General features: G+C 45.4%; 1 protein-coding gene across 1 annotated transcript in view; it reads left to right on the forward strand.

Moving 5' to 3' along the window:
- The window catches only part of LOC142570422 (uncharacterized), a 121284-nt gene that overhangs the window by 51105 nt on the left and 54635 nt on the right, over positions 1–15544 (forward strand). The window contains exons 5-6 of the mRNA XM_075678806.1: positions 5568–5780; positions 6392–6897. Coding sequence (XP_075534921.1) covers positions 5568–5780; positions 6392–6897 — 719 coding nt within the window. The remainder of the gene's footprint in view (positions 1–5567; positions 5781–6391; positions 6898–15544) is intronic.

The raw sequence follows: 15544 nt of genomic DNA on the forward strand, positions 1-15544 counted from the left end.
CAAATACGTCGAAAAAACTCAACCATTGTACACAATGCAGTCCTTTAGGTGAGCTAACCCTCAGCTAATTAAACGCGCACATCTTTTGGGAAACTATACCCCAGGACGTATAGGGCCCAATTATTGTAAAGTTTGGTCCCTTCAAAACCAAAGAAGCGGTCTTATCTAATGGCCGTAAATTAAAGGATACTGCATACAGCATAGGAGAGGACTACTCCCCCGGGTCCAGAATACGCGCAAGCATCTTGTCTCTTTTGCAAAAAACAAAATCTATGCCTTTTTCACTTCGTTTCAAAACATTGCACATCGACTCGAAACAATATGTCTTTGACGAATAATCCAAATGTGTCGAGGACCTAAGATAGCTATCGCGACGTCAGTAATTGCCACACTGTGCTACACCTGCCACTCGTGCTACTCCGTCATTTTCATTTATCTACACTAACATACGAAGCGTCCTTGCAAAGCGTGACATTGTATTTAACTTTGTTTGATCATCTCGGAGTAACCTGCGCATGCTATTTGAAACATGGCTCGCCAATGTCGTCCCTGATACTGAACCATTAGAAGACCTACCAAACTTTGATCTAATCCGCAAAAATAAGCAAGGACGCAGAGGCAGAGGCGTTGTTATTGCCGTTAACAAACAACTGTCGTGTTCTACCATTGATATATATTCGAATTTAAAAGTTTTGTGGATCATCTGTTGTGTCAAATCACAGCTACTCCTCGTTGATGTGTGCGCCCACCCCCTAACAGTCCTCCCAATTTTCCCAGGAAAGTTAATAAGATCCTAAGCCAACTAGTCGAAGTACCCTAACGCGGGCATTCTATTATGCGGGAATTTTAACTACCCGACTATTGTCTGGTCTAACCCTCAAATAGCTACCGGAATTAGCGAATATCACGAGTTTGTTATGTTGGTGTAAACTTTAACCTTCCACAATCGGTAACTGAACCAATGCATGTAACACAGGATAATGCTAACATCCTAGACGTGCTATTGTCTTCTAATCCTGAAACACTATCGTCCATCAGTTACATTAATGAAATATGTGTTCACAAAGTAGTTCGTGCAACATTATCTCTAGCTCTTTCCCCGCGTCATTCGCATAAAAAGTAATCCATCTTTGCTATAAAAGCAATTACCCCATGCAGCGCCGCTCCGTGCAGGAAAACTGGTAACTTTTCATTGGAAAGTAGCATACTTAACGCAAAATACTCACCTACATTATCGATTCATGCTAACAGCCATAAACCATGGTTCACAAAAAATCTGAAAGCACTCGAAAACAAGAAAACGCGCCTTTCCGTCAAGCTAAGCAAAGGCCGAATTGCCGTTCGTGGGACAACTATTATGAAGCAGAGCGTATATATCTGGCAGCAATTCGCCAACACAAATACACTTACTTTCATTTCGATCTGGCTAACATGATAAGTGGAAATCCGAAGAAATTTCGGCAAATTATTAAACCTCCACCTCCTCGCACTATGGCCTTGCCGAACGAGCAGGGTGAAATCTTATCAGACAGAAACTGTGCTAACACGTTTACTACCGCCTTTCTTTTCAGTCTTCACCAATGAATCTGGTGCGCCCATTCCTACCTTTCATTCCCCTTCTCTCCCTGCAATGCCTGCAATGACTTTCTTGGTAAAGGCACTTCAAATATAATAAATAACATAAAACTTTCATCACCTCCAGGTTTTCCTGAATCAGGTAGCAAATCAGGTAACAAAAGCTCGCCATTATACCACCGCCCCATCGCAATTACGTCGGTGGTCTGCAAGATCATTGAACATGTCATATACGCGGAAATAATTAACTTCCTTGGCACTAACTGTTTTTTTTCACCAATCTTAGCACGGGTTCCGTAGAGGACTGTCTAGCGAAACACAGTTACCTGGCCATATTTTTTCGCAACCGGCACTCAAGTCTTGATATCAACATACAAACCGACGCAATTTTCCTTTATCTCGCGAAAGCATTTGACAGAGTAGCTCATGAACACCTACTACTAAATGTTTCGCGGTTAAATTTGTAAGCTGCAGTTTCAACATAGGTTGAACAATTTTCTATTAATCGCATGCAGTAAGGGCATATTAATAACATTCCCTCTGAGCCCCTTCCCGTAACAACAGGCGTCTCTCAGGAATCTGCATTAGGTCCCCTTTCTGTTTTTAATGTATATTACTGATCTACCACTATATTTGTCCTGTAAAATCTGGATATTTTCTGAAGATTATGTCATTTATCATTCGGTTACTGACGATAATGACCAAATAGCTCTTCACGGGGATCTAAATAGAATTCAAAATCAGTGTCAATGCTGGTAATAGTCCTTAACCCTACTAACTGCAAAGCAATGTCAATTTGTCGTAATCGGAACCACATGGCATTCCAGCATTTGTTTCCAACCAGCCCATTGAGACAGTTAGCAGTTTTAAGCACTTCAGTGTTAGAGTCTCAAATGACCTCGACTGGCATGTGCATGTGACTGACGTAATTTCATCAGCTAAAAAATCGCTTGGGTTCTTAAAACGGCACTTACAAAACGCCCCACAGCGCGTGAAACTACTAGCTTACAAGACCCTTACACGACCCAAACTAGAATACGCATCAGCCATTTGGAACCCTCGCCAGATTAAGCGCCCTTGAAGCCTTTCAGAATCGTGCCATTCAGTTTATTCACTCCGTTTTCTGATACGATCTATATCAGTCTAGCTTCTTTAAAGGCGGAATCCGGCATACAAACCCTTTACAATCGTCGTTTCATTGGTAGGTTTTCATTATTCCTTAAGTTTTACCACAGTGTACTTAATCGTGCGCCCTACATTTTGCCACCATCACACATGTCCCATCGCACAAGGCATTCGTTAAACATGGGCCGACCTCAGGCGCGTACTGTCACTTTTGCATCTTCTTTTTTTTTTTCGAACATCCAAAGACTGGAAAGACCTTGCGCACGATAATGTTGCCATGACCACCTCATCCCCCTTCATGGACCCAATTACCTCGCGATATTTATTGCAACAAAATTTTCAATATATTTTTTACCCCACCCAGTGTGTAACATCCCCGAAAGGGGTCTTTAAGGAAATAAAGTGAAAGTGAAAGTATGTAAAACTAAGTGGTTTTTGTACATATATGGCGCGCATCCAACACTAACGTAGGGCTGCTTACACTCTCACCTGAACAGAAATGATTAAGATGTGAGTTCATCTTGTGAAGAAAGAAGCTTTTTGGTAAGAACGGTGATTAAACTTAAAAGCCTTTGATTTGAAGCCTTGCGCAGTTTCTTTGTTGTTCCAGGCACTTCGTAAATAATTAACTTAACTCGCTGCGGTTTGCTTCTCATAGCGGTCGACTTTATGTGAATAATATGGTCTGCAGTAACTTTGTGTGGCATATACAAATTTGACCTCTACTTAAGCTAAGTGTAATTATATTTGAACATATAATCACTTATAATCAATTTGTAGGCTACAGCTCCATGCTATTTTCATTGCCACCAATCCAGGATTCTGAAGATACAAGGCCATTTCTACGTCGTTAACACTCTTCCTAGGACTGTAATATATGTGGCCCAGTCTCTGGTTGCGCTGTCTTTCCTTGTAAGAGTGGCATTCACAATGAATACCGTTGTAGCTGCAGCCAAACAGAATTTTTCCACAACGGTAGTTGGTTCTTATTTGAACTAGCTGACTACGCCCTTCTTGGAACGTGAGAGCTAGATAAAAAACAAACTTCTCAAGTAGAAACACACTGCATTAAGGAAAATCAGTTGTTAGTAATTTACCATTGGGCCGTATTTTTTTCTTTATTGACATTCTGGATACATTCTACGCACAGTACTTCGTAGTAAGCCCACAACAATTCAGTCTAAGGATATTTGTTTGATGTCCCAGTTTGTTCTTCTTGCTTTTTTGTTTCCCATTGAAGAATAAACTCATCATTTCCTGCACTATTTTCCGGCTTACTCATGCTGGCAGTTAAGGTGATAAATATCTTATTTTATAAGTACATGACCGAATATATACCGTGACTTAATGTCGCTGTATAGATCAAATCAAAAGAGCAAATAGCATTAACCGCTGTAGTTTCACAAGCAGGAAACATGTCTGATTCTCTGTTAACGACAAATGACAGTAAACGATAGCTATGGCAACGATAAAAGCGGTCATTGAGGGATTATTTTTCATGTCGCTGCGGTACACCCCAAACAGTACTGTAACTATCAGCTTCTATTTCCTGTCATTCATGCTGTTACTCCGAGCAGCGGAAGTTAACCAAAAAGCCAAAGACAAGGACACGTCACAGGTTATCGATTGCCAAGCACCTCTCACGCTACCGGCCCGAGAGCTCAGGCTTTAATTAATCACCACAGCGGCCTTTTGCGCAAGGCACACAGCACAATTGGTGTTTAAGAGATGTAATCATAGCCGAAGGACTTGGAACCGATCGGAACATAGCTTCCAGACTTGAAGACACGTTCCAAGCGCGCAGAACGCGTTCGAAAGTTGCCTCATTAAAAGCCTCTGGGAGTGGCGTGGTGCTCCTTGGTACTGTCTATACTGAAGATTTTGGCAGGGTACTCAGAGGAAGTTAAAAGAGAAGTTTAACGAAGCACGACGTTTGCCTGCCACAACGCATCGGCGTCGAGCCGGCAGCGAACGCCCGTGTCCATATCGCGAGCGGCCTTGTTCGCAATATTGGTCTTCCGCAGCCTATTCGCCCCCAACCTCCCCAGCCCCTTCCTGCAGAAGTACTTTCTTTGTTTTTCGCGGGGCGTGTTTGACCGCGGGGCGTTCGTGTTTTATCTTGCTTAAAGAGCTCGGGCACGTACTGCGCAACTTGCTCGCCCATTGGTCACTGCAGTGAGACGCAACTAACCCTCTGCAATTAGGCCGTATTCCGATACGCGCTTATATAAGGTGGGGCGCACAGTTGCGCCAGCAGCAGCTCAGGCCACTACGAGCGTTGGATTACGCGACCCACATCGTGACATGATCGCACAAGTGAGTGTCTCCCTGCTACGCGACGAACATTTTCACGCGTGTCCTTTTGACCTGAAGACACTAAGTTGTGTACATCCTAAATATCGCGGTTGAGGTCATTGACATCACTATTCTTTTTGGAGGCTTTTAAGGTGACACAAAGAAAAAAAAACGCTGTCAGCAGTCATTTTTATTTGTTATTTTCATTTTTTTATGGGGGGGGGCAAATATAGGTTTTAAACATAATAGCTAGGTCACGCAGCTGTTCTGCATTGTAGGGTTGCTTGGATGACACGGAAAAAACTATAGACTGGCAGCCTATACGTAGAACGGGAAGTATGATACTTCATAAACAATAGAAACTCTTTCACGACTGAATGTCATCGCCTTATCAGGAGCACCTGAAACCGCCAAAATAATAATAAAAAATTTGATTAGAGTGTTAAGTTCTTTTTAAATACTTCTTATATTTTGACGCCGAGAAATTTTTGTATCAGAATGAAATGAATCCAGCCTGCTCTATTGCTGGCTTTCAAATGCAAACTTCTTTCATTTCTTTCACCACTTCGCAGGTGTTCTTGGTTTGCCTCTCGGCAGCGGCCTCTTCGGCTGGCATCGTAGGAGGTTATGGGGGTCTCAGCTTGTTCGGGGGCCTCGGAGGCCATGGTTACGGATACGGAGCGGCTTTTGCAGCTCCACTAGTAGCTAAGGCCCCCGTCGTTGCTGCCGCCCCTGTTGTAGCCGCCGCTCCAGTCGTGGCTAAGGCAGCTACCGTCGACGTTGTTGTGAGTCACTTCTTCATTATCACGTCTAGTGAAAAAAAAAAAAGCCAACTAAAGCTGAGACTTTGACTTTGTGCAACGGGGTTTCACCACTTGAAACGATAATGGCAAGCAGTTAGGTTCCATTGGGATTCGGAAAAAAAAAGGCATATAATACTCGCATCTTGGACTCCTTAGAATTTATGCGCTTAAAAATCTCATCTATTGTCAAATTTTCTCAAAGAGCTTTGTGGTTCGCTTTCATAGTGTTGAAATTCCTCGCTTACACAGTCCTGCAATGCCTTGCGCAATAAGTGAGGTTTCTTGCATTCTGTTACCACCTGCTGTGTCCAGATATGAAGACACGTGTAAAAGAAAGCACACTGTTATTTTTTTTTTTGGGGGGGGGGGGAGAGGCGTATTTGCGTTTCCAAATTTCTTATTATGCTTCGCATAATCGCTCATGTTACGGTATAGATTAGACCAATTCCAGTTAGGATACATGCATAAGTGATGTTTTACATCAATGCCAAAGTGCATTCTAAAGGAATACAAACCTCGTCCTTGTATCTGCGTTTTGACATACAGTATATATATGCACACTGCTTTCAAGTAAACCTTGACTTTGATTGCAGGCTCCGCAAGCCACCAGGTTCGGCTACCTGACCACCGATGGACACGGCAACACGCAGGCGCGCAACGAGGTATCGGATGCGCACAACCGCCGCGTCGGCTCCTACAGCTACCGGGACGCGTACGGCCTCACGCGCAAGGTCAACTACGTAGCCGACGCGAACGGGTTCCGTGCCGTGGTCAGCACCAACGAGCCCGGCACTGCGGCGTCGAAGCCCGCAGCTGCCGCCTACAACACACCGGCCAAGGGGCCAGTTGTCGTCGCTACGCCGGCGGTGCCCGCGGTTCCTGCGGTCGCCAAGGTAGCCACCGTTGCAGCTGCTCCTGTTGTCGCCTACGGAGGTCTCGGCCATCTGGGCGGCTTCGGCCATCTCGGCGGCTATGGGCTCGGCCATCTCGGCGGCTACGGGCTCGGCCATCTCGGTGGCTACGGGCTCGGCCACCTCGGCGGCTATGGTCACTTCGGCGGCTACGGTCACCTTGGCGGCTACGGTCATTTCGGCTACGGGTATCATTAGAACGGCTGACCCAATGTGACCTTCTGGACGGTGTCGAATTCTTCCACAGTGTCGAACGCCGCCTTGTTGTCTCCTGCAGTACAGTTTCAGTGGGTGTGGCCCTATTGGGAGCCATCAGAAAAGACAAGATGGCGGAATTCGACCACGTGGTAGCACTCGGCAGCATCCAGTTTAGAACCCTGGTACACAATCAACCGGCCCTATCTACGCCTATGAGACACCTGCGACACACTACCTTAGCTTCAACGGTTCAAAAAACAATTCAAATGATTCAAAAAAGTGCTAAGAACGTCTTGGTCGCTTCATGTGGACGTTTCACCACACCGTGCTTTTCGCAAAAAACCGGTTTGCATTTGTTTTGAAAGGTGGCAAACGCTGGAACTTGTTTAGTGATTTTGGGTGCTGAATTTAACGCCGTCAACTGTTGGGACTAGTGAGATAAATCACAGCTGCTTCTGTTCATAGCACTGTTTCATGAATTCAGACACTGTTTAGCAAACGCTCCCGTAGTACTGACTGGACATATATTGGGAGAAAATTCGAGAACGCCGAAACACATGCCCGAAGATTCATTCTGTTGTTCGGCATAATGATAAACTGCAGAATGCAAAACTAGGCGGCGTCGACGCATAATATTTGACATCTTACTTAGCATGTGAAATCAATGGACAAGACTCTAAAACGATGCATTATTCGCGTCATTATAACATTTTTAACTCTAATTTTTTCTTTCGCCTCTGTTTATAACACGGCTATATTTTCAGACAAACTTCCTGCGGTGCGCATGTCAACTATGCAGTGTTTTTAGTAACTGAGTGTGCATTTTCAGCCTTATATACGGGCACTTTTTACTCCCCCGATCCCACAATAACAAACATGTGAACATGTGACAAAATATTTATCAACAGCCATGTGAAATTCACAGATCTGCAAACACGCTTCCCCACCAATGAGAACCATCTTTTAATGCCTAGTATTACATGTCACAGCAATATATAAATTGATTGACGGCTTGGACAAGACTGAAATATTTACTCCCTCTGGACAGCAATAGAAAATACGCTTCACCCGACTGCTCAGTATCGGTGCACTAGATCGCCCGTACGCTGCCTGCCTGGTGCAGAAGCTTAGAAAATTGCATATGCGTCAACCGCACTTTATGCAACTACAACAACGCTTTGCTTAACTTTCGCGTAAGCCCTGCGGTCGCCTTTAGTTTTCTAATATATCACCAGATAGATCACCCCACTTATTCACGAGTTCATTCACATTCATTTTCCTTCGTTGCTTCAAATGCAACTTCACATGACGTACCATTACTTGCACATAATCTTGGTGCATTTCATTTCATCCCCTGAACTAGTCTTACCACTTCTTTCTGCACGCGAGAGCCCGGAGCATTCGCACTCACTGTCTGGGCAAATTCTTTTAAGCTGATGTGACGGTTACTCGTCTATGGTGTATGCAAATTTCCGTTTTGTTGTGCCGTGCTGTGCTGGAACTATGAATATGTACAAAAGCTTGAGAGTTCTTCGAAGCATTATTTGTCCACACACATGCGCTGTTGGAGCGTTTATCTTGGTTTGCTTGAGAAGCAAACCACGAGAGAAATATTAATAAATAGTTGACGGATGAAAACGGCGTCCCTGTCTTTCACTTCCTGCAGTTTCTTCGCATACAAATGTTTCGTTGGCTAAGCAAAAGTATTCGATTGATTGATTGGTTGGTTGGTTGGTTGATTGATTGATTGATTTATGTGTAAATAAATTATTGACTGATTGATTTTATTTAGGGTAACAATAGGACCTGAATTGTATATGAATGAGAGGTACAGCACGGCACGGATAACTCTAGCCTAACTGCGGTTCCTTGTTTTTCACCTAAATGTAACTCTTAAACGCAACTTAAGATTAGGAGTCTCCAGCCGGTGCATAAATATCTGACACTAAAAGGCAATTTCACAATGATTGTATAATACCGTTTTTCAGATAAAGTAGGTACAAAGTACATCTAAATAAATAGCAATGTGTAAAGGGCAATGAAGCAGAATGTTAAGATTAATCCGTGTGAATAATATATATATATATATATATATATATATATATATATATATATATATATATATATATATATATATATATACATAGTTCAGTGTTTGACGGAAGTCCGTCTGGTCGGGATGAAACATGGTTAAATGGGAAACAAAAGCCCGGGGCACTTCGCCGACCAAACACAGATTTAAAAGAAAGGAAGACTTTTTTGCATCATTCACAAGGAAGTTGTTCAGTCGTTCTCTTCGCACCTAAACAGCATGGAAGCAGCGATCCAGTTCACGGTAGAAGAGGAAGTCGACGGCCAGCTTCCGTTCCTTGATATGCTGACTGAAAGAAAGGGGCCTACTTTGTCGTTCGCAGTTTTCAGAAAGCCAACTCACACAGGACGCTACTTGCATTTCGGCTCCTTGCAACCTGCTTCTCACAAAAGGGCAGTGGTTTCGACACTTCTACGACACGCGGAGAAAATCTGCACGAGACAAGAAGACTACGCAGCCGACGTAAGCGTGGTACGACGGGAACTATCAGCCTGTGGTTACCCGTGTTCTTTCTTGAATGCTGTCGAACGACAAATGGCACGTCCGCAGTTACCCTATGCTGCCTCTAGTCAAAAGCGCGCCGGAATACCATATATCCCGTCCACAAGTGAAGCTATAAGCCGTATTCTGTGTTCATACAATGTTCAAGTGGCGCACATTCCAAACCAGAAACTACGACAATCACTCGTGAATGTTAAGGACAAATTACCAAAAGAGAAATTCCCAGGCGTTGTGTACGTTGTCCCATGCGCGGATTGCGACTACGTGTACATTGGCGAAACTGGTGACTTTGAAAGTCGTCCTAAACAGCACAATTATGACGTCAAAAAAGAAAATGTGAAGTCCAGTGCTTTGGCTGAGCATGCCGCTTCAAGCGGCCACGCAATCGACTGGGGGAAGGCACGTGCCCTTGCCAGGGAAAAAGGGGCTACCTCGACGCCTTTATCTTGAGTCGCTCATGATTCAGACTACGCCACACACTCTGAACAGGAGCGATGACAATCTGCCGTCAGTGTATGCGCGCTACCTGCGTCACGTGTTTAAGACTATTTAAGCGAGCTGCTCGAGCACCTTTGTTTATTTTACCTGTGAACAAGGCTCCCGTGTGGGAGCCTTGTTCTTCACCAGCCTCTGTCACTTCATACCTCATACCAGCCTCTGTCACTTCACGGTGACAGAGGCTGGTATAGGATGGTACCTGCCACGTGAGCTAACTTTCATGCAGAGAGCTAAGAAACTTCTAGGCTCTAATGATGACAACAATTCACAACACAGAATCAGCTAGACAAAGTCTACACCTTACTGCAACATGTTTACGATCTCTGCGAATGCCACAGAAGATAAAACAAACACCAACATGAAGTGAGGATGACTGCGGAGAGCTCCATTACCACGTTGTTTTCTTTCATCGTTTTCTTTTTCTTCAGGGGGGGAGGCGAACCTAAACCTACAGATACACGCGACATTCTTCCATTTTCTAATTGTACTTCTTAAAGTAAAATGACCTCGACAACCCACTTACTACGCACAGATGACGTCGCGAGGGTACGTAAATTAAACTTAAATTTAAATTTGGCAGTGATACATAGAAGCACCACAGCAATCTGTAGTAAGCGAGTACTGCGCGGGCAGCGATAATCCTAGAAAGAGAGCAGGAGATCTCTAACGTTAGAAGCGCGCGACCGTAAACGCGCTCGGTTTCTGACTACGACTCGGCACCTCTCCAACAACCTCCTTCTCGCCTTTCTTTTCCTTCCAGTGCGCCTCGGCCAACTAAACAAAAGAGTAAGACGGCCGAGAAATCTGGGAGGCACTGCCGTCCACCTCGACTGCGCGCTCACCCCACGGCGAACGCGCGAGCGAACCAGCCGCAGACGCCCATTATGCAAATCCGCACTCGCGCGCGAGCGTCACGAGGCGAGTGCGGCGCCGACCAAGCTCCACTTTGATTCGCGCCGAGATATGCGCCCGCACAAACAAACACTGGCACACGCGCGTATACACGGCTTGGCACTGCGGCGTTCACACGAGCCACACGCCGGCATCCGCTAGCAGAGCGCGGCCTCCGATGAAGAACGAGCTCCAAGCGAGTCATATTCCTCGCGCGTGCTCGTGTGCACGCGCTCGCAATGCTCGCTCACGGTGCAGGAAAGGGAGGAATCGCCGGAGGAGACGAGCTGCGCGCGTCGCGCCGTATATTTGTCACCCGCACGAGCCCGCGGGCGCACGTCCGCTCCGGCCTCTCACGGACGCCGTCTCCGCACAGCATTCATCAGGCAGAGGCCACCGCTCGGCGAGCAAGTCGCGCGCCAGCAGGAAACCGCTTTTCTTCCACGACGGGGAAACGCCTCTGCAACACGCGTGCCTTGGCGGTCTTCGCTTTCGCTGGGGCGCCGCTGCCCAGGGCGATGTATCGGCTCGGCGGCGAAAGTGACGCAACACTAGTTCGGTCCGTGCCGTTTCACGCTGGCGACGTTCTTCCTTGTTTTTCCCAGGCTTCGAGTAGAGTTCAGAGCGAATGCTTTCAAAGAGAGGCCATTTTGTTTCGCCCTATTGCTTCTTTCGTGCGCATCGCGAAGCTTTGGTTCGCGACGAGTTTGTTGCTCTTCTGTTGTGGTTGCCACACTCCGCGTGGCACGACGTGCGTGTACCTTTCCCGCAAGAGTCGCTCCCGACTAGTCGAGACTACACGCTTCGCTCCATGCTAATCTTGTATAGCGTTGGCTCACCGTCACAGCCGTTGTAAGCAAGCGGGTTCGAAATGTTTTGTGCTTGCGGGCTGCCTTTGTACCTACATGCACGAAGTAAGAGCTGTAGGAAAAGGTTTCCCTTTTCAAATGCAAAATAGGCGGCGAAGTCGAACATTTCTTCATTTTCTTACGGACAACTCATGAGAAAGGCACTTCTTAGCTTATTCTCAATTTCTATAGAGATTCGTGCTTCAGCTGAAATGCGTAATGTGCGCATTCAAAAAAAGTTATTCTTGCTGGGACAACAGACTACAAATTCTATGTTAATCCCTCAGTCGGCTGTCCAGCCTGGTACTGTTTCGAAGCGGGTGAAAGGCAGCTGACCAAGCTATATACCAGCTTCCTCAAGATGTAACCAGTTTCCCCTAAAGGTGGTAAACAGGTAAAAATAAAAGATATGCACGTCGAACACACTCTTGGAATCAATCTTGTGTGGAGGATTGTTCGTCGCGAGATCGAGCTAGAGGTATCAGCACCGTCGCCGCTTTAGCGTGTATACGCGATCCGTGAGATCGCTATCACGCACAGTCCTCAATAATACCTTGTGTTAGCTTTTCTTTTGTAGCATCGAGTCAAAACACAAAATTCCAAGGTTTACTTGCGAAGCAAGATAAGCTCATTCTCGTGGCATCAGAACCATATATTGAACCGTAATATGAAGAGTATGACATGATCATCAGCGCCGTGCGAAGAATACGATACGAGCAATAATAAGAATGCTATGCTCTATACGTTTTTTTCTTACTTTTTTGTTACTGCTGGCTGATAGCCACGCGACCTCTTTCTAGGTGCGTGGTCGCAGGGCGATTCATGTATCGCTTTGACCATTTGATTTCTTTATAACGAGAGAAAATACCTTTTGTAGTTTACTAGAAAAGTAAAACAACCGTAACATTTGTACTATTGCGGCGAACGGAGGGTACGAGATGATACATGGCATGTTCGACATGGGCAGTCACTGATCTTACTACAGCACCAAGACAACAGTGCAAGACAAAATTTTTGAGTACATCGTCAACAAATGCAGGCCAGCTTTACGGCCGTGCTCCAACCACGGAGAAATTGTCTGTCAACAAATGCACACCGTACGCCCACATGTAAACATATATGTGTGGGTAGACAACCAGGGGCGCTATAACGTAAAGCTATTCCAAACTTTTCCATTTCAATTCTGCCATCAGCCCTACACGATTGGTCAAGAAATTTTTAAGCCACCACCTATGCGCTTGTTTGTCATGCGACGTCGCGGAAACCGCGAAAACAGCCCATTCGATATGATGTGTGCATGCTGATAATATATGATTAGATCAAACGAAATAAAAATAATAATTACTGATTCGACGCCTTTCTGGCCATTAGGAAAAAGGCGTTGTTTGACCAATTGGTATTGCTCAAAATTTTACGGGCTGCACCGACTTTGCCTATCTGTCATGCGACGTTACAAAACTGCGAAAATTCATCGCATCCGAATGACGTGTACGCGTTAAAGACGCAATAATATGCCAAACAATACTGAAAGTTTTTCTGAATACGCGGGGCACTGCCCCATTCTGAAAGAAATAGGAGATGGCTGCCCGCAGATCACTGTGGCACTGGCGACTCAGAGCTGCCGGGGAGTATGGTTTTACTTATGTATATAATTAAAGACTTTGCGTGGCCGTATAACGTTGTGGAGGCCATTAAGCATGTATATGACATTGCTCTGCCAACTTTACTTTGCTGAGTATCAGTTTTTGCGGCATTTTTAACCTTCCGTTGCGCGCCGCGGCGATTTTCGACCAGCCAGCGCAGGCTAAGTAAGGGGAAGCGGACCAATCGCAGACGGCGGCGTTCAACGAATTGTGGCGGCGTGCAACAGAAGATTAAGAACGCCGCTAAAACGCATCCTCAGCAAGGAAGAGTTGGCTGAGTGATGTCGTATACGTACCGAAATGGCTCGATAACGTTTTACTACACCGCAAAAATGTTTATTTTACGCAAATAAACCCTGCTCACCTGCAGGTGCGAGTAGCGAGTGCCTGAGTGATCAGTGGGCAGCCATCTTATATTTCTTTTGGAAAGGGGCACTGCCCAGCTATTCAGAAAAAAAAATCGGTTCTGTTCGGCCGATTAATATGCCTTTGACATGTGCACATGACTTTGACGCGATTAGTTTTCGCTGTTTTATGACGTCGCGTTACAGACCAGCGAAGTGAGCGCAGCCCAAAAACGCATGACCAATAGCAGAAGGCTAATGAGGAAAAATGCGTCGAATCAGAAATAATTGTTTCTTTCGTTTGGCATAATCACGCATAATCAGTGTGCACATATATCAAATGATGGGTTTTCGCCGTTTTCGTGGCCTAGCGTGACAGACAGGCGTAGTGGGGGTGGGCCGAAAATGTTTCACCAATCGTGGAGGGCTGATTGCATAATGGCAATAGAAAAGTTTGGAATAGCTTTACGTTACAGCTCCCTGGAATAGCTTTACGTTATAGGGTGCCAGGAGCAATGAAAAAGAAATAGAAACAGAGACATCGAATTGGTTGCAAATAATGGAACAAAAAGTACAATGGAGATTTACGAGAATGGGAAGAAAGAAATTAGAAGGAATAATTGGTACGATAACACAAGAGAGAGAAAGATAGAGAGAGAGAGAGATTTACAGAAAGGCAGAGAGGTCGTCCTGAGCTATAACTTGCTGTGGCCTGCTACTCTACGTTGGGGAAAAGGGAGGTGGAGGAAAAGAGCTGATGAATGATGGTAACTATTATATGAGAAAGAGGTGCGCATATACAAGTTCACAGCGTTGTGGCATCTCTGAAGCCGTGCGTCCAGCCCAGTGGCTTGGAGAAAGGCGCTACAGCGGCATTTGTTATCAGGGCAGTGCTCTTTCCATTATATATATAGGCCAAGGACCTAAAAGAAACTCGTCAGATAGTGGCCTCTTATCGACTTTTGCAATGAAAGAGACCAGTTGCTGGTGGTTCTTTCGCGTACGGAGGACAAACGTAACATATATGATCAAGTGTTTCTGGTACCTTACAGTGTTCACAGTTTGGGCACTGCAACCTATGAGATGTCTATACCGGTTGGTGAATGCGGCACCAAGGCGAATCCGCTGCACCATGCTTGTTGGATAACACAAAGGACAGTGCCTTGCTATTTGAGGCTCGAGCTGCTTGCCTAAGGACAAAAAAATAATGGAGCAAATACTCGCAACAAGATGAATCATGTACATGCTGCAGCAAAACTCCCGATAACGCTCAGCGCACTCGAATGAAATGCTAAGGGATTTACCCAGCGAGACCCGTAGGTAACATACACGTTCCAGAAGCGCTAGGATTTAAACTTAACGGAAGCATGAAACGGTCAACAGTCGAGAGCGCCAAGAGACGTTTAGAGCATCGGTGAAAAAAAAAGGCCGATAGGCGCATGGGTTACAGGCATAGGTAGCGGTGTAGGGTAGATAAGAGAAGTTTCGAGGAAGAGAAAGAAGATTAGGGAGCTGTATGCAAAAATGCGAGAATGAAAACCATGTATAGCGTACCTAATTTACTCAAGGAGGCTAGGTGACTATTTGTCACTGTCACGTATTAAAGGGGATGCTAATAAATCATCATCGGCAACAGTAGCAGCCAATACGGGTAGCTGGCTGTCAACGTTGTTTGGGATTCTCAAAGTGTTACCAGAAGGTGCAACATGTCTGTGTAGCGTGAATAAATTCGGTACGGCACGTGAGCATGCATGTGACGACCATAGAAAGGCGCTGGCAAGACAGCGACCTTGACGACAGTGACATGACGACTGATTTAT

This window comes from Dermacentor variabilis, chromosome 2, assembly GCF_050947875.1.
Source record: "Dermacentor variabilis isolate Ectoservices chromosome 2, ASM5094787v1, whole genome shotgun sequence".
Classification (NCBI taxonomy): domain Eukaryota; kingdom Metazoa; phylum Arthropoda; class Arachnida; order Ixodida; family Ixodidae; genus Dermacentor; species Dermacentor variabilis.